Source organism: Esox lucius, chromosome 12, assembly GCF_011004845.1.
Source record: "Esox lucius isolate fEsoLuc1 chromosome 12, fEsoLuc1.pri, whole genome shotgun sequence".
Taxonomy (NCBI): domain Eukaryota; kingdom Metazoa; phylum Chordata; class Actinopteri; order Esociformes; family Esocidae; genus Esox; species Esox lucius.
In genome coordinates this window covers 29,339,598-29,358,854 of record NC_047580.1, presented here as the reverse complement: position 1 = coordinate 29,358,854, position 19,257 = coordinate 29,339,598, and the positions used below count along the sequence as shown (strand labels likewise).

At 46.6% G+C, this 19,257-nt stretch overlaps 1 protein-coding gene across 1 annotated transcript; it reads left to right on the top strand.

Moving 5' to 3' along the window:
- The first annotated feature begins 596 nt into the window (after positions 1–596).
- Positions 597–19,251, top strand: acvr1ba (activin A receptor type 1Ba). The gene is made up of 10 exons (XM_010875126.5): positions 597–761; positions 14,065–14,304; positions 14,527–14,674; positions 15,000–15,112; positions 15,228–15,458; positions 15,573–15,740; positions 15,983–16,139; positions 16,394–16,518; positions 16,711–16,841; positions 16,961–19,251. The coding sequence occupies exons 1-10, from the start codon at positions 698–700 to the stop codon at positions 17,084–17,086; spliced, it is 1,503 nt and encodes a 500-aa protein (XP_010873428.1). The 5' UTR covers positions 597–697; the 3' UTR covers positions 17,087–19,251.
- The last annotated feature ends 6 nt before the right edge of the window (positions 19,252–19,257 follow it).

Sequence of the window (19,257 nt, the reverse complement as noted above, 5' to 3'; positions counted from 1 at the left end):
CAGCCATCCCTTACCCCACCTCCACCCCCAGCCTGTTAGCTTTTGTGGGCTAAGTGGCTCAGATTCAACCTGAAGAGTTTGTGGGTGTGTGTGTGTGTGTGTGTGTGTACACTGAAGAAATCGGCAGATAACTTCTGAAAGCTCGATTGATGGCTTGCTATAACGCGTCTGTATATTACATTTTTTATCCTATCCTGTTAGATAGGTGAAATCCAGATTTTCCTGGATACTGGGCCTGGTTTATATCAGGTGAGAAGCATCCCAGAAGGACACAGTCACAAGAATATAAAGGACACATGACTGTAGACAGTATCAGTTGGGGAAAATCATCTTTCACTGAATCTTCAAGTGTGTTATTTTAAAATAAAATGTAACATTTTTCACAGTGGCGTTCATATTATCATATGCCTTTAACATGAAACGTTAAATTTGGAAGAAATGATATAAGGGTATTGCCTGAAATGTAGTGCAGCAGTACAACATTAACCTGCAGCACTGATTACCCTATACACGTCCAGTGGGAAGTGTTCGAGTTGAAACCATTGAGCGACCTCCCCTTTAAAATCGACGCACACCCCTTTAAGTCGGCATCGTTTCGACTCGCTGCTGGCGATGACTGTATGGTTTGTGGTTGTGTTTAGGTCTGGCGGTGGTGTTGACAGTACCACACTGCGAATGAAATGGGAATGCTGAAGAAATGGCTTTAAAACGAATATTTCCCACTTTACTGGCCCTGCTTGGGTTAGTAGTAATCAGCGACGGTAAGAGACATTTAAAACGTGCGCTCTTCGGCTTTTTTCTTAGTGTTTTTTTGTTTGTTTTACGGGAGGTTGGCTTGGCTGGCATCGCCTGTCGATCATAATGGCGCTGCTTGTCTGGGATTTGTAAACCACAGCCAGATAGCTAGGTAGCCATTAAATATATTGGTGTTATTAGCTATATATCTAACAATTGCTGTTTGCTAAACACGTCGAATAGCACTGTTGGGGAACACTGCCTGTTTATTTATTTAACCCAGACAGCTGCTACATAGAAAATGTGATTAGCGTGTAAATCGACCTAGCTCGAGGTAATGCTAGTTAGCTCACAACACAACACATGCGCCTGGCCCGAGCTAGCTGGCTATCTAACGTAGCCAGATTGTTAATCAGGTGTTCACAAAATGACCACCTTTGTAGTGTGTCAATATTCTGTGGATTTCGATATTTCTTACATTGTGTCATGAAATCCAGGCCTCTCTGTTCTGTTGATGTTACCGCTATCTGTGTGCCCCTGTTGTGCTCTTTTGTTTACAAAACAATCGAGTGGCGGCTAGATTTGGGGGGGATGTCATACGTCCTCTCACAGATAACCAGAGTGAATTACACATTTAAATGGGATTTATTGAAACAGTATAAAGTGTAGATATACTTCAACCAAGAAAAACTGGACATGAATCCAAGCTGTTCATTTCACAGATTTTATTTTAACAAGTAGATGAGTTGTGAATCTTATACGGCAGTTTTGTGACCACTGCACTAGCCAAGTGGAAGCTGGCAGGTTGCGACAACAGCCGTCCATTCAGCCTACCCAGACAGAAGTTGAAGTCTGGGTTCTTTGTGATGGAAATGTGGCGAATGGGGGTCTTTTCAGGTTCCAGCTATGGACTCAACCCCCCCCCCCCCACCCCATCTTACTTGGAGCAGCAGATTACCAAGTCCAAAGCAAAATAAATGAGTACATCTGGATGTGAATTTGGCATTTGGTCTGTAGCTACTAGCTTGACTTAGTGTTTTTTTTTACACAACCATTTTTTGAGAAGCTAACTTTTAAAGGAATGCACACTTTCTTATGTTAAAGATAATTGAATATAATTCCACTTGGGGTATTATAAGGAAGAGCTACAGGGAGTTGGGCCAGGGCCCAGTTATTTCCTCTGTCTGATCTTCCTTGCATGCAACAACATTTAACCTTGTTGCAACTTGCCATTCGCAAAAATAATTAATTCAGAGAGACTGAGAAAGTGAAGTGTCAATGTCAATAACCAACAGCCTGCTGTCTGTGCCACCCGCTTGTGTAGTTACTGAAGAGTCATAGCAACATTAAATTCCTCTCTCGTCTGGACAGATTTGGATATTGTCATGTTGTTACTTTGTTCAGCCACATTTCTTCCTCCGGTATTCACGTGGGGGGGGGGGGGTTCAGCTTTGAACCAACATGTGAGGTGAGTCTGGCCTTGAATACTCTGTCGGTGGGGTTAGGTTCAGGGTTTGAAAACCAGACTCAAACTCCGACACTGTTTGTTTTTAACATATGATTGTAATGGGCTGGGATGTACCCAAGTTGACCGTTCGTAGCCTGGGTTAGCCAAACGTCACACTCAAGTGCAATATATTCCTGTAGTACCAGGGAGAGTGGGGGGTGTTTCTCAGGCCAGGCATACAGAATGAGGGGGTGAAGGGTTTGTCCAGCTGGTCTAGGGCTTCTGTGTGAAAACAGGGGCCCACGCTACTCTGAATGGAGCCGAGCCATAGTTTCACATCAGAGTCGCATAGCATGGTTAAAAGCAGACATGGTCTAGCTAGTGAAGTAAAACCTAGAGATTTTTAGTGATGGGGGAGATCAAATGGGTTACATGTTGGGATGTATTATTATTATTTTTTACAACCATACAGGGATATGCAAAAGTATTCAGCCCCCTGATAAATTCTCACTTTTTACTGAATTACAGATGGGACACAGTCTTCTTTCAGGTTGAAATGTTGTTTCATAACTCTGACACTCATAATCAATTATTGTATGGTGACATTGGTTCTGTGTTTGGAAATATTTGTCACAAATGCAAGCAAAACAATTCAGTATTTCAGTTACATAAGTATTCAACCCCTTTCTGGTGAAAGTTCCTGGTTTACACAGAAAAAAAAAAATTGCCCCAACATGGAAACCATTGCCTTATTGTTGATCTTCACCTGTAATCCATTAAAGCTGCTGTCACCTTTTTTTTTAGATGAAAACCCCCACTGTTTAAGGGTCATTGGTCAGGCTGTGAATATAAAGGAAAGTGAAGCCCAAAGAGCATTTTACACATGTTGGAGATAAAGTAATAGAAATGCATAGATTTGGGAAAGGGTAGAAAATAATAAAAATTTTGGAGATCCTATTGGGCACAGTTAGGTCAATAACTATGACATAGAAGCCACTTGACACCTTTGAGGCACTGTTAAGAAAAGGCTGTCCCTCAGAACACAGTGCTTGAACAAGATGGACGCTTAAGAGGAGCCACAGAGTAGACCGCAATCTCTTTGGTGGCGCTACAGTGGCTGGGAGTGGAGTGACGGTGAACCAGTCATATTGCGCTCCGTGCATTTCAGAAAGTACTGTCTGAGAGTGACCTTACTGTGCTGTAAAAAACGAAGGTTGGGTACTTCAACTATTAGCAGAACAGTGATCCCAAGACAAGGGCAAAGCAACATTGGAGTGGCGCAACAACACAGTTGAATGTCCTTTTTGTGGACCTTCAAAGTCCTGATCTCAATCCCCTTGAGAATCTGTGGCACCATTTGAAAATTGTGGCCCAAAAGCATTATCCAACCAACCTAAGCAATCGTGAACAAACTTAAGAAGAATGTCCAAAATCACTCCTACACTGTTTTCAACACAGGCACGTGTGTTCCAAAGCTGTTATTGCAGCACAAGGTAGCTCTTGCAATTATTATTGTGTGTGGGGTGAATGCTTATTCAGTTTGTTGTTTGAAACACTTCATACCAATATTTACAAACATAACCAATGTCAGCCTTCAGTAAATGATTTTAAGATTTAATGTTTATATAATATATTTGTTGAATTGCAGTTGGCTACAAGTATTGAATTTGGATAACATGACGTTGTTGGCTATTCCTGTTCTACGGGTCTGCCTGACTCACTGAGGTGTCATGGCTCGTGGGATGACGGTTTTGTCTCACGCTTATGACATTGTTGGAACTTAAGTCATCCGCCAGGTCACCTTGTTTTTGTTTTATTTATTTTTGAAGTCTATATTCTCCAGGCGTTTCCAGCTTCATTGGACGGTGGGGGTGGGGCGTGGCTTGGGTTCTGAAAGAGCAGATGGGTCGTGTTCTAACCAATGCTGCCGCTGTACATGTCCACCGGGGGCAGTGTTACAGAACGCTGGACCAACCTGGCACACCTAACATACCTTTGAGATGTAGCTATGTGACTGACTTGACTGAATAAAACACAGCAATGTGATATGTGCGCTGTGTGAACTAGACACACTGCCGCGAGGCAGGGATGGGCTTGTCTATCTCCGCCTCACACCACTTTCTTTCCCTCTCACAGTCCTCTTTCTTTCTGCTGCCTTCCTCTCCGATCGCCTGTGTCCTCTCTCGTCTCAACCTCCCGCTGTCTTTATCTCCGCTCTGGCAAAGCCTGTGGTGGACTCTGGCTGTCCTGTGCCAGACTTCTATCTGCCCTGTGTTATCTGTGGTCCCACCTATTTTTCCTCTCGTGGCCCCACTCTGTCAGTAACCTATATGCCTAGTGGGGCTGCTGTTTCCTGGTTGCAGACGGAAGCCCTGGGGATTATTGGCTCAATGTCATGTTTGCATTAAATAGGTCCAGCCCAGCCCCCCCCCCCCCCCCCCCCCCCCTTTAAATGACCGAAGACCAGGAAGGAACATTTCCACTGTCCGTGGAACCTAAATTAGTGCAGGGAAAGTGAAATGTGCCTGAATTCTTCGACTTAACTGTAAAGAGAATTGGATGTTGCGTACTGTCAGACTAAGTCCCTCTATGAGAGAGATGGAAATGAAAAGGGTGGGCATCGAGTCAACATGTGCTGCCTTGTCTACCGGGCCAGAGCCAATGGCGTCCACAGAATCAGGGGTGCCTTGGACTCTCTTGATTTGTGCGTTGTGTTGTGTGTTGCCCCGTTAACAACCCGGGCCTCTCTAATGACCTCTACTCAATCTGCCCAGAGGGACCCGGAGGCTGGAGGGACTAATTTCAGTCACAGACAGTCTGGCCCCTCACTGACCTGCGGTCATGATCACTAGGTAACGTCATGGTTCTGTATGTATACAGACAGAAGAATAATAACAACGGGAACTGAGTTTAGGTTCAGATGTCACGCCTGAGCTGTAGCAAGAGACCACTAAGTGCAGTCGCAAAGAGCAAACAGTCATTACTGTATTTTCTTGTGTGTGGGTGTGTGTTTGTGTGTGTTTAGGTTTTACTGAACTCATGGGGACCAAATGTCCCAATGAGTATAGTAAAACCAGAAAAGATTTGGACTCATTGGGACCTTTTGCCAGTCCCCGTGTTGCAGAAGTCAATTTCCGGCTCAGGGTTTAGGTATAGGGTCAAACTTACAATTGATTTTATAGTTCGAATTGGGGTTTCTTTAAGGTCCAAGTATTGTTGGTTACGTTTAGGGTTAAGGTTAGGCATTAAATCTAGGTAAAGTTTAGGCATAAATGTTACTTTATTGTGGTTAAGGTTAGGGTTAGGTGTAGGGCAAGGGAGCATGCAATTTCTATTTTCTGGTCCCCATGAGGGTAGCTGTACAAGTGTGTGCGGGCCCAGAATGGCAGTGGTCTAAGTCTCTGCCTCGCAGTAATAGATGCATCAGTGCAACCAAGTGTTCAAATCCCGGTTGCATCGTGTCAACATTGCACAGTTGTTTGGCTCGGCGTACAAGTGGTCATCTGGGAGCACCGTTTTTTCATGTCGCACTCTAGCGACTCCTTGTGGCAGATGGAACCTGAACAGGGCCCGGGACAGAATTTAACGTTTAGGACCCAAAATACGGGCAAATTTTTTTTTATATTACTGTAAAAATAATAATTGGTTGTTGGCGCTGGTGTTAGGGTATCACTCTGATTTGGCTGTTGGTGTTAGGGCATCATTGATTGGCTGTTGGTAGAACAAATACATTTTACAGAAAAAGGAAAAAATATGAATCCATTTGGTTTAGTAACTGTAACTTTCTTAATAGTGCTGAATACTAACGTTGACTGACTAATTTATAATTATATGTAAGCCAACCAAATGGGGTTGCCAAGCATGGGGCTGGGACAACGTTGTTGTTGGGAATGCAGTGCTATTGGCAGAACGGCTTGGCAAGGTTTACGTCGTAGGATGTGTTTCGCCTTGGTTTTGTAATTGCAAAATGATAAGGAAAAAAGACTGTGTGTCTCTGTGGCAGTGCTCGGGACTAGCATCCCAAACGGAGCTGGACGTGATACCCATCTTCCACTTTTACTTTAAAAAAAATAAAATGTCTGTCATTTGGCAGATGCTCTTACCCAGACAGGGCATACTTCTCCTGTGGGAATTGAACCCACAACCCTGGGTGCTCCAGCTGAGCAACATGGGACTCATACTGCACTCCTGTTCTCCCACCCTGAAATGTCGAGGCCGACGAGAGAGCAGATGGTTAGGTAGATAGTGGGCTTTTGCTCCTTGGAATCAGATGTAATCGGACCCTGGGATAGGGATGAAGGTAATGACCCGCCCCCCCCCATGTCCGCCCGCCGGCATTGATTAGGGCAGAAGAGTGTGTGTCTGTGTGTTTTCTGTCTGGTGGCGTCTGCTTGTCTTGATCGACCGTCTGTCTGGTTCCTAGCTGTATGGATCTAATTTCAGCCTGCGCATTTTGGTTAATGGTGCTCACGCGCACGCAGTTGATCTGCTCTGCACTCTTTCAGCCCCCCGAATTCCCTGCTGTTGTGCAAAATGTTCCACTCCTTTGCCAAACAAGCTTAAACATTTTCCACTGACATCATTATGGTCCTGTGGTTCTGTATGACCACTGGGACATGAACAAAAGCGTGGTGTAGCAAAGGTGTTGGACACACACGCTCGCACACACAAACAACACATCTTTGTGGGGACTTCTGGTGCCCTCAGGTTTTTTTAGACCTGGATCGCACTTACAAAAACAGTTTTGGACGCACTCCCACAGACTTGGGTTCCTACTGTAGAGAGGGGTGGAAGACTTGGGTTCCTACTGTAGAGAGGGGTGGAAGACTTGGGGTCCTACTGTAGAGAGGGGTGGAAGACTTGGGTTCCTACTGTAGAGAGGGGTGGAAGACTTGGGGTCCTACTGTAGAGAGGGGTGGAAGACTTGGGGTCCTACTGTAGACAGGGGTGGAAGACTTGGGGTCCTACTGTAGAGAGGGGTGGAAGACTTGGGGTCCTACTGTAGAGAGGGGTGGAAGACTTGGGGTCCTACTGTAGAGTTGGGTGGAAGACCTGTCTTGGATGTTATATTCCCCCAACCATTTGCTTTAGCCTCCTTTTAGTCCAGATACTTTGGCTGGGTTTGCAAATCTGATGATTCTATTGAGCCAGTATGTAATTTTCTCCAGCCAAAGTATCTGAAATAGTGTCAAATAGGATTTTAACCCACAGATGTCCTGAGCCCTTTCCAAATTAAGGAAGCACGGGTTATGACATCAGTGGTTTTTTTAGGCCCCAGCTATATGTTTCCCAGTGGCCCCATGTCTCCTGTGTAGAGCTTTTGGACAGGGTCCATCTCCCTATAGAAGACACAAGGAGACATTTAGGACATTCTGCCTCAACACGACCGGAATGATGGGAACGCCACTTTCTTGGAGCTCAAACGTCCCCATCCGTTCTGCATTCAGTTCTCTTTTTTTTTTCTCCTTGTTTTTTTTTCTTCTTTAAGTCAAAGTCTAGACTGGGTGTTAATGACCGAATGTCACAGCTGTTCCCTGCAGCTAGTTGCAGACCCCTCTCGCAGCTGGGGGGGGGGGCTACATAAGCCCTCTTTTGTCCCCGCTCCCCTCCCCCGACCTGTCCCACATCCAACTACAGTCAGGGCATAAGAAAATTGTACCCAACGTAAAACATGTTGTCCAAAAGAACGAGGTTCATTTGTCTGTCAACCCTCCTCCACTGGTTAATGTTACCCCTCTGTGACAACGCCAGTCCCCCGCAACTACTACTGCCCCCCCCACACACACACACACACACACACACACACACACCACCACCTCATGCATCCCTGCGCCTACTCTTTGTTCAGCACAGGGCCAGGCCAATCCCTCTTCATTTCTCTCTAATCTCAGCACAATGGACCAGTGTGAGGATGCCAATTACGTGGATACGGGAGTAGAGTTCACCCCCCAACCCCCCCCCCCCCCACAGGCCATGCCTATTTACTCCCTGAAACAGGGAACTTTGCTCAATTTCTGCAGGGAAATTAAATCATGAGCAGAAATGTTGTGCGCGTGGACCTCTGTCGTCCTCCCTGTGCAGTTCTGACCGGTTCAGGAAGCTGGTTTATTTTCGGTGTGCTGAGGGGTTGTGGGGGTAGATTCTCAGTTTCAGGGTGAGTGAGTATGTTTTCTAGTCTGTTCTAGCACGGTCTATTTCCTTAAGACTTAAGTTATGGATATTTCTAGATACAGATGGTATTTTTAGATACAGTTTGGCTTTTAACCCTGAGGAAGTACTGGCCCCCAACCCGCGTTCCCGGTCAGCCACAGACCACGCAGTGGCCAGCCACCAGAACAGGCCTGTCTGGGTAACTGGTTTGGTCTATTTGTCATCTGTCTCTCTACCCATACCAACTTCTAAAAAATGTGCTTACAAAAAAAAATGTATAGATCACGGTGGCTCTGACCTTTTGGAATCGCCTTCTGTGATGTGTTGGAGAATGGCCTCTCGTCCTCCCCACTGGCCTGTCATCGTTGGGCCTGGAGGGAGTGTGCACTGTAGCACCGCGTTCTGTCCTCATCTCTCCGTTCAAGGCCAGTGCCCTGTTTGGGATGATGTCGCTGATGTATTTGGGACATCTGTACGCTGGGCCTATGTGGATGTGGTATCTGAACGCTGGGCATGGGTGGGTGTGGTCTCTGCACATCTGTAGGCTGTGTGTAGGTGGATGTGGTCTCTGGACATCTGTAGGCTGTGTGTAGGTGGATGTGGTCTCTGGACATCTGGGCCCAGGTGGATGTGGTCTCTGGACATCTGGGCCCAGGTGGATGTGGTCTCTGGACATCTGGGCCCAGGTGGATGTGGTCTCTGGACATCTGGGCCTAGGTGGATGTGGTCTCTGGACATCTGTAAGCTGGGCGAAGGTGGATGTGGTCTCCTGGTGTGACCGCCCAGCTGGCTACAGAAAGTCTGCTGTGGCCTCGTTGACCTTCTGACCCTGCCTTTTTTAGGGAAAACATTTATCTGAACTATTTGCTTTCTGACTCCAGATTAGGATGATGTGGTACTGGCTTGTTTTTCCCCTTTATCAGAGCCGGCTGCTTCACCTCTGGAATCTGCAGGAAATTCCAGTGTGTGTGTGAGAGAAGTTGGACACGCTCCATTGGGAGTTACTTACTGGCATTTCCCCGGTCAGGTCGACGCACCCACCATGCACGCGCGCACACACCCACGCACGCACGCGCACACTTGCGCGCACACACATTGCTGCTGCTGCTGACGAGAAATGTCCAGACAACATGGAATCACTCCACTTCTACAAAAAAACAGGATTCTAACATCATTTACGGGATTACGCACGCACACACACACACACACACCCAGCTGCTTCTGAGCAAGATTGCGTTTCTCGTAAGGAAAGAAACTCTTCCAACTTAACACTCGCAAAAACAATCGCGCACGTTCACCGCTTCATATTACACGTATGCCTAAGCGAGTTGTACAGATGACACACATCACATGTGCCTACGCAAACGCATTACTGTAGATGTGTGGAAATAGTTCCCAGGACCCGGGTGGGGTGGTGTGTGACTGACACGCACGGCCTCATCAGGGCAATGCAACACGCAGGTTATGGGAATTACTCAAGGGAAGTGGATTGAGTAAGGCTAAGTGTATGGGGCCAAAGTGCTAACTCAAGGATGAATGGAACCTAATGAGTGGGTGGTAAAATTAAGCAATAAGGCGTGGGGTGGGGGGGGGGGGCGTGTTATATGACCAATGTAACACGGCTAAGAGATGTTCTTAAGGCATGATGACTCACGGCAATATACCGCAAAGCCCTGAGATGCCTTACTGCTTTTATTAACCAATTAGAGCAGTGAGAATAATGAGATGTCACGCGTCTTGTGATTTACCACGGCTGTCCGCCAATCAGGATTCGGAGAACCTGGTTTATGAATTGTAATATGCGGCTGAAACTCAGTCAGGCGTTGCCTTGCCATCAGCATTGTGTCAAAGAGACTTTTTCTACCTGCTACATTAGGAACTTCCAAAATGTATTTTTCTCATGGCAGAATGAATGCTTCCTTCAACAATAGAGAGCTGGACCTCTGCGATATGTGAAGCTTGGATAATGTCACTGAATGTGACGCAATGCAAGCAGTGTGTTGCAACTCCTTCAAATGTTGATAATGTTGACAACGCGGTTACAGGTAACGAGAGTGTGGCCGAGTTTTATTCAATTTGGACAGACAGGAGGGTAGACAATGCGTGTTACACAATGAACTGTTAGCGAAGGAGAGCCTGACATTTTCAGGATTAAGAAAGCATTTTGGAAACCAAACCCCCTACTCACAAAGAAAAGGTTGAGGATTTGAAGACCACACAAAAACCCATTAGGAATGAACAGGAGCAGACCCTTCGCCCATCCTGCCTTGGGACCCAGGTGCAAAATAAACACATCAGAGCAGAAGATTGTATTTTACCTGCTACTGAACCTTTGGGGTTATCTGATGCAGAAAAAGCTGAAAACAATACCTCCGCGCTCCAGTGACACCGTTCCTCCTGTCAGAGGACATCTCATGCCACTACTATACGCTGCAACTGAATGAATCAGGCCATACTTATGGGGTAATGTGAGGCATGTCTGGGATCAGGGCTTCCGTGAGCAGTTTCTCTTTAGCAAAGATTCTCCTGTCACCAGTAGTGAAGCTCTTCGGTTATATGGGTTTGGTAGGACAGGGCTGGAATGGGGGTGGGGGTTGGTGTGATATCAGATGGGGCGGCGTCAATGACAGGAAAACATTTTGGGGTGGTAAAACAATTAAAAACTCCCAAATAGGACCCCAAGTGGGGCCGTAGCACTGAGAGGCATCGGCCGCCAAGGAGACTGTGCCTGAGCCCCACGAAACTAGTAATAAAAGGGTAATAACAGGGTAATAAAGTGTGCAGGTTCTGGGACTACTTCCCAGAGGAAATGGGGACCATGATGGATATCTGGTGCAGCGAAGCATAACCGAATGCTGCTTTTGCCCGTCATGCCATCATAATAATGCTCCCTTTCCACACAACCTCTTTTCAAGAGTGGGCCTCATTGCAATTGCTTTGCTAAAAACGAAAAAGCGGAAACAAATTGGACATGCTGTAGCATGACCTCAGAGTTCCCCTGTCTAGCGTCAACACACGTTTTGATAAACCGATCAAACAAAACAAAACACTTCTAGCTGACTGTTTTTGTCTGCTGCCTTTACTGAAAGGCATCGCTCATCTGCCGATTATTTAGAGCCGTCTGTTTGTTTTTTCAAGTCTTTTCCTTTTTTAATATCATGGTAAAAAAGGAAAAGACTTGAAATGCTGTTCAATTAACATTACATTTTTATACTGCTTTTTGAGATGTATGTAGTGAAGTCTATGATTGCATCTGCCTCTTAAGTTTTTTTTTTTAATGCACTGGATAATGTTCTAATGATTTCTAATGGCAAAGGACTTCCATGTCTTGTATTTTTAAAAGATAAAACCGTAGCCTATTTATTCATTTTATTTTACCTTTAACCAGAAAAAAGCCCACCGAGACCATCTGTTTTGCAAGAGATGGCTGTCCAGAATTCAGCAGTAATAAATCCAACATTACAAAATGTAATTTGCAAACCAGTTCAGACAATATGGGGCCACAACTGAATTGCTTTAGTCAAATTTGGGTCTCAAAGCAAAACGAGTTGAGAACGTACTGAATTAGAGAAGAAAATTACGAAATATAATATGTTGTTGAGGAAAGTGTTTAGTGAATACGGGCTCTTGAGGTTTAGACCAAGATTACTCATACTCCCCAAACTTTCAAAATAAACATTTTAACTGAGAAACAGAGGCCCTCCATTGTCAAGCTTTTATCTAGTTGATTAAGTTGTCAAACGTCACTGGTTATTCTAAGATTTATATATTTTGTCTTGTTTGGTTATACGTGCCACTATTGTTATTTACACTAAGGTTTTCATATACTCTTTTTAAAATTAAGTTTGTTGCATAAATGTTCTGGCGATCCAGTGGGTTTCAACCAACTGTGTGGGAATCACTACCCTTAAGCTTGTACTGACATGGTTTGGCTTAGCTCACTAGTGAGTTGAAGTCAGACAGAGACTTGCTAAATAGGACAGGAGGAAAGGGCTCAAGTGCTGCTAAAAAAAAACAGGCAGAGGATTAGCAGAAATCTTCAGAGTAAAGCCTTTTTTCTTTTTCTTTTTTCCTCCCATCGGTCGGGTGTTAAGGTCTGGCAAAGCTAAGCCCTTTAGGGGTCTGTTTTAAGGAGGCGCCTGAACCCACCCTGTCCCCCTCTGTGCTTTCAATGTGTTACCATTTGTTCCATCCAAAAATGTTCCTCTTGCAATTGGTCTTGAGTTGCCGGGCTATTGTGGCCTGGTTTAAACCGTATGAAGGCTCTTTCACCGTTTGACCACAGCGTTTCGGTCTGGTTAAACCAGTCTACTGCCATTGTCCCTGGTTCGGTTCTAGATGAGGCACTTCACCCCCCCCCACCCCCCAGGGCCTGTCCGCCCTGAACACTGCCCAGGGATTAGTGGGTTTGCACCCCCCCCTCGGGGTTCTGTGGGGATGCCTTTTTTTTGTTTTTAATACCTTTCCTACACCAGTAGGAAAGGTATTTTGAGCCTGTCAGATTCTGAATATCTGTGTTGTCCTACTGCCAGTCCTGCCTAAGCGAAGCCAGCTTTGTTTCGGGACCTTATAAGTTCAGAGGAAGAACCAACTATGCCACACACTCCCCCAGAATGTGGTTGTAATGATGCCAGAACCATTCTGTGCAAGTCTGTAACCATTATTTATTTTGCATAGCTGGGTGTCATACGGCTGGCGTCAGTATCTTTACCCGGTTTTCAGTATCGAATATGTTTCTTGGAGAGGTGATTGTGACCGCCAGTAGTTTAAAAGTAGTTTGAGTTCTACAATAGAAGTAAACCAGCAGGTTTGAACCCTAAATGCTGATTGGCTGCAGGCTGTGGTATGATACTTTTTTTACTGTTGTTATTGTTTACCACGATGCACCCACTTCATGTTCTGTTGTGTCACGGTCATACCAGGGGACGTCGAGGTGGACAGTGTTTCAGTGTTGGTCTGAATCCCACACCCAGTCACGCCATGTTTCATGTTTCTTAAACACCGAATGGACGTCACGCTCTGGCCCCGCCAAGACTGTAGAGACAAGGGCACCTAGCCTATACACTGTTATTGTGGAGGAAGTGTGGCAATGGGCCGTTGCACTGTTAACATTCAACAGTGGTCGAATCATCGGCTCTCTCTTTCGTTCCCCCGGGGGGAAACCGGTGGTCCAGTGGTTTGGGAAGGAGGCCGGGGGTGTTCCCGTCAAGAAGCCCCAGCTTCAGGGACCGCTAACGGGCCGCTCTGCCCTGAATGCGGTGCTGGGGGCTGTTGGGTAACGGTGTGTGCCAGTCTGGACTTACGGGCGGCTCTACGCTCCTCCGAGCATTAGGGTTCATCTGCAGTGAAGGATCTGGTTTCAGCCCGGGCCCTCTGCCTGCACGCAACTCTCCTGCCGGCGGTGTCGTTTAGATCTGTTCTGACTAGGACACCAACCTGGCCAGTACAGCAGATAGAAATGCATGCCCGTGGTTGGTTTTGGGTGCCCCCTGCTGGCCAAATGTCATCTGCAACAATAACTCTCACTTAACGGATTGGCCTTCTGGCTCACTCCTCATCAAGTATTAACATGGGCCATCAACAATTTTTCTCTAATTCAGTCCTGCCCGTGCCTGTTAGATTTCAGTCCTGCCACAGCAGATTTCACTCTAGGATCCTTCATTGTGCTCTCCAAAAAATCTAAAGGTTTGAATTCATTTTTAACGTCCTTCCTCCGCCCCCCTGTACCACAGCCCTGCGCTGCAACTGCACCAACTGTGAGAAGTCTGGTTTTGAGTGCGAGACGGACGGCGCGTGCATGGCCTCCACCTCCTTCATCCAGGGCCGAGAACAGCACATCCGGATCTGCATCACCAGTGACCACCTGGTGCCCCCGGGCCAGCCCTTCTACTGTCGGAGTGCCGAGGGCCTGCTCAACACACACTGCTGCTACACAGACTACTGCAACAGTGTGGACCTCAAGGTCCCCTCGCGTGAGTCGAGCCCTGGGCACGCTGTCTGCTTGTTGACCAGCACCCCTCATTTTAAAGCAACCTCACCACATTGCCTCCTCAACTCCGCTGTCTTCATGTCACTGCATAAGAGGCGCAGAGGACACGGAGGAGGATGCCCATTTTAGACTATTGAGAATGCACCTCTTGCTTGCCTTGAAATTCTCGTGATGCCACTGCTTACACGCGTCTCTATCCTGGCAGCAAAGCCAGGGGACCCGGGCTGGGTCGGCTCGGGGGGGCCCTGGGGGCCGGTGGAGCTGGTGGCTGTGATCGCTGGGCCCGTCTTCCTGCTGTGCATGCTGCTGATGGTCGGGGTGTTCCTGTTCCAGCACCATCAGAGAGCTTACAGGTGAGCTGGGACTGGGTGTTGGGACCCTGTTACAGGTGGGCCAGGGGGCTGTCAGCTGATCCCATTTTGCCTCTGAAACGCATTCCAGGGGAGCACAAGATACACAAATCACGAGGAACACTGCTCAAAAGGGTTTTAACATATGAAATGTATTCTGCTCTGATAGAAGGATAATAGAATAAACAGAACATAACTTACATTGACCATCCACCCAAAACATTTTCAATGCTGTAGTGTGAAGTAACTTGTCAACTGCAGGGCTACTATTTTCAGACCCCCGTAGGTTTCGATAGACAGTAGATACATTTCAGTCTCCCTCCTCCAGCCACAGGCAGAGGTTGGAGGTGGAGGACCCCTCCTGTGAACACCTCTACCTGGCTAAGGACAAGACTCTGCAGGATCTCCTTTATGACATGTCCACATCGGGGTCTGGCTCTGGTGAGTAGACTTGGCCTTAACTGTTAAACAGGTTGTGCAGCCTTGTATATGGAACGGTTTTCCTGTCAGTCGCCCCCCCCCACTCATGCTCCCATATCTGCACCCCCCCTTGCAGGCCTGCCCCTGTTTGTGCAGCGTACGGTAGCCAGGACCATTGTCCTACAGGAGATCATCGGTAAAGGGCGTTTTGGGGAGGTGTGGCGGGGGAAGTGGCGTGGTGGCGACGTGGCGGTGAAGATCTTCTCGTCCCGGGAGGAGCGCTCCTGGTTCAGAGAGGCGGAGATATACCAGACCATCATGCTACGCCATGAGAACATCCTGGGGTTCATCGCCGCCGACAACAAAGGTGAGCATCCTGACACGGGTCCACACACGCACCACAGACACTAGTTGAATGACCCCTGATGTGACCCTTTCACCACGGTGCTGTTGACCCCGAGGCCTCTCCCTCCCTCTCCAGATAACGGGACGTGGACCCAGCTGTGGCTCGTGTCAGACTACCACGAGCACGGCTCTCTGTTTGACTACCTGAACCACTACTCCGTGACCATCGAGGGCATGATCAAACTGGCCTTGTCTGCTGCCAGCGGCTTGGCACATCTACACATGGAGATTCTGGGCACCCAGGGTAAGAGCAGATGAGTAAATGCCACATGTTCACGTATTAGCCTGTGGGCGTGTTCAGCAGGACTGGCCCGTTGGGCATTTTCAGACATAACATAAGCAGAACGCCGATTCACAACGGTTTTTAATCCCCAGTGATTTTTGCCTGCAGTGTTTGACGCTTTGTGGTCAGTACCATTGTTGACATCTGGTTTGAATGTGCCCCCTCCATCCCAGTTCTCCAACTCAGTGTGTGTTCCACTCTAGGTAAGCCCGGCATCGCCCACCGGGACCTGAAGTCCAAGAACATTCTGGTGAAGAAGAACGGAATGTGTGCCATTGCTGACCTAGGTCTGGCCGTACGACACGAGTCAATCACTGACACTATAGACATCGCTCCTAACCAGCGTGTTGGCACCAAGAGGTATTGAGCTGGCACACACACACACACACACCAGTATTACTAACTTTGTCGGGATGCAAAAAACACATTCCCCTGTTCCCTAAACATAGCCCTAATATCTAACCCTAAACTGTAATGCCTAAACTTAACCCAGCCCTAAATCTACATTTGTCATCCCCCTACACATACGTCCTGGTAGTGCAGTTTCCCAATGGACTCTGTAATTCAGTTTCATGCTGCTATTTCCTGGGGGTTTAAATCTCTCTCTGTTCCAGGTACATGGCTCCTGAGGTCCTGGATGAGACCATTAACATGAAACACTTTGACTCGTTCAAGTGTGCGGATATCTACGCCCTGGGGCTGGTTTACTGGGAAATAGCACGGCGCGCCAACACTGGAGGTAACCCTGTCTGGCCGGCTGCACTTTTGGTCCTCATTATTGCTGATGGTCAGAGGGATCGCTTTGCAGGGGGAGGCAGGGGAAACACTTAGTCGTTGGGTTCAAATAAAGAGAGGCGTGGGATGCCCGGAAATGTGTCGCCCAAGAACTGCGTTTATATGGGCTGACTGGGTTCCGTTCTGTCTCCGCCAGGTATCCACGAGGAGTACCAGCTGCCCTACTTCGACCTGGTGCCCTCTGACCCCTCCATAGAGGAGATGAGGAAGGTGGTGTGCGATCAGAGGCTGAGGCCGAACGTTCCCAACTGGTGGCAGAGCTATGAGGTGACCAGACAGAGCATGTTTACTTTCTGGTATTCATCATACCAAAAAAAAGGTGGGCATGTGGAGTAAATGGACTGTGTATTGCCCTGGTCCAATGCTGTCTGTCTGTCTCTCCCTAGTCTCTGCGTGTGATGGGTAAGATCATGAGGGAGTGCTGGTACTCTAACGGAGCAGCCCGTCTCACTGCCCTGCGCATCAAGAAGACCCTGTCTCAGCTCAGTGTGGAGGAGGACATCAAGATGTGAGAGCGGAGGGCCGGACGGCCAGGTGGCACCCTGTTCCCATTCGTGCCTCACTCCAGACCGGGGCCTGAGGAGATCTCGTCACAGTAGGGCACTTTGTAGGGAATATGGTGCCATTTGGGACCCGGGCAGAGGACTGACGCATCATGGAAATTGGAAAAGAACACGGAAAGGACTGAGACCCGATCTTGACAGTTTTAAAGCCTCACGCCAAGTGGTGACAAGGCCTACCTCACCTTTTTAGCCAAAACTACTGAGAATCTCCTCTTCAGCCCTCTTCTCATCCTGCTTCCCTCACCTCAACCTTCCCTCACCATGTAAGGCCAACCGACTGTCCTGCCTCCCTCACTGTGTAAGGCCAACCGACTGTCCTTCCTTCACCTCCCCCCTCCATGGGCCACCACACTACTTAGCTACCACTGTTAATACTATAATTTTATCACTTCCAAAAGCCCTGGTCTCTTTTGGTAGGCAGAAATTATTACTACTGTACAGTGACAGAAATCTTGCTTTAAATATTTTTTACATCTTTTATGATAAAATAACATTGATACAAATCCCACAATGGACTAGCAATGTCTTGAGATCTCATTCACAACGTGGTTTCATATCCACATTTTTAAGTTAAAGAATGTTTTATGAGTCTGATTTATTTGTTTTCATGGCAACATATTGCTTTTTTTTAATTTTTTTTATTGCTTTTGGGAGAATGTGGGAAAGTAGCAGAAGTCCCCAGCCTAACTGTCTGTACTGGATGTACTATCTGTACTGGATGAAACCAGCTATAAACCAGCACAGTCACTTCAATATACCGTCACTTTGTTCCAATCAGAGTAGACTACAGCCATTCTTACAGCATTCAGGAGCCTGGAATAGCTTGTAGTTTATTGGACAACATTTCATAGGTCTAGTCATTTTAATAGACTTTCTGTCAAGCATTAAAACAGACGCAGTGTACATTCTGCGGCTTAAATACCCAACCAAAACATGTTGCACTCAGTGTAGCTCACTCACCTTTTTAGATTTGGTCCAGTTTGTTGTGAAATGTGGCAGGGATGTTGTATTTTAGTTTTTTCGGGGGTGGGGGGAGGGGGGTTGTTATTTATTTGTTAATAGTTTTATGATTTCATATTTTGATGAATACATTGTGAGATTGGATGTGATCAGAAAGCCAACGTTTCAGACGGATGTCGAGTGGTCAAACTTTAGCGGCTTGTCTGTCCCAACAATCTCCAGCCTCTAACCACCGACACACTCCTATGACTTCTAACTAAAATAGTAACCCTGATTTCACCTGTGGGTAGTCCAATACACTGAGATACTCAGAAGAGGTATAAACAATGACCATTGACAGTTTGACTCTAGTCACTTCTGATGATGGATACATTAGATTTTGTAAATACAACATGGGCATCTGTCTTCATCTGTGGTGTGGTCATTTTCCCGTGACACATCTTCGACGGTACTTAAAGCTCGTTTCTCTGAGATGTAGAACTCCGAGGAGAGCTTGTTGTCGCAGAGCTCAGAAAACCAAATCTGTTTTATGTCCTTTTCTTGGATTGTAGCTAGCGATCTTCCTATTGACACTGGAATAGTTGATGATATTGTGATGTAACTATGAGCTCATAGAGTATCTCACCATTTGCATATTTATTTTCAGAAAACGATGGAACGAGGCACAAAGAATGGACTTGGATGTGCGTAATGTATTGGTTGTTAACACTTGAACTGGGCTTTTTAAACAGGATGAAACGTGTTATGATGGTCCCTTTTTCTGCATGTCTCAACACTGGGACCTCAGTTTTTACTGAGGTTAAGAGATTTGAAAAGAATACAAATGTATTTCCCTTTGTGCATTCTTTTGTGCAGTGCTTTTTTTTTGTTTTTGCGGGAATGTATTCCCAGCACATGTATGTTGCTGCTACTGTAACATGTGAAAAGGATTTGACAAGTGCAGCATTTTGGTTGTCATAAGAACCAAATGTCAAATTCCCATCCATGTTTCAGTTTGTTGCCATTATATATATTTTTTTCTTATACCATCAAATGTCCTGTTCATACTGTATTACACCTTCAATATTTCAGATCATGTTAAACCAATCTTTTCAGGACTAGTTAAATGTACATATGTTAGGTGATATACTGTAATAAATACACGTTTTTCTTAATGTGTC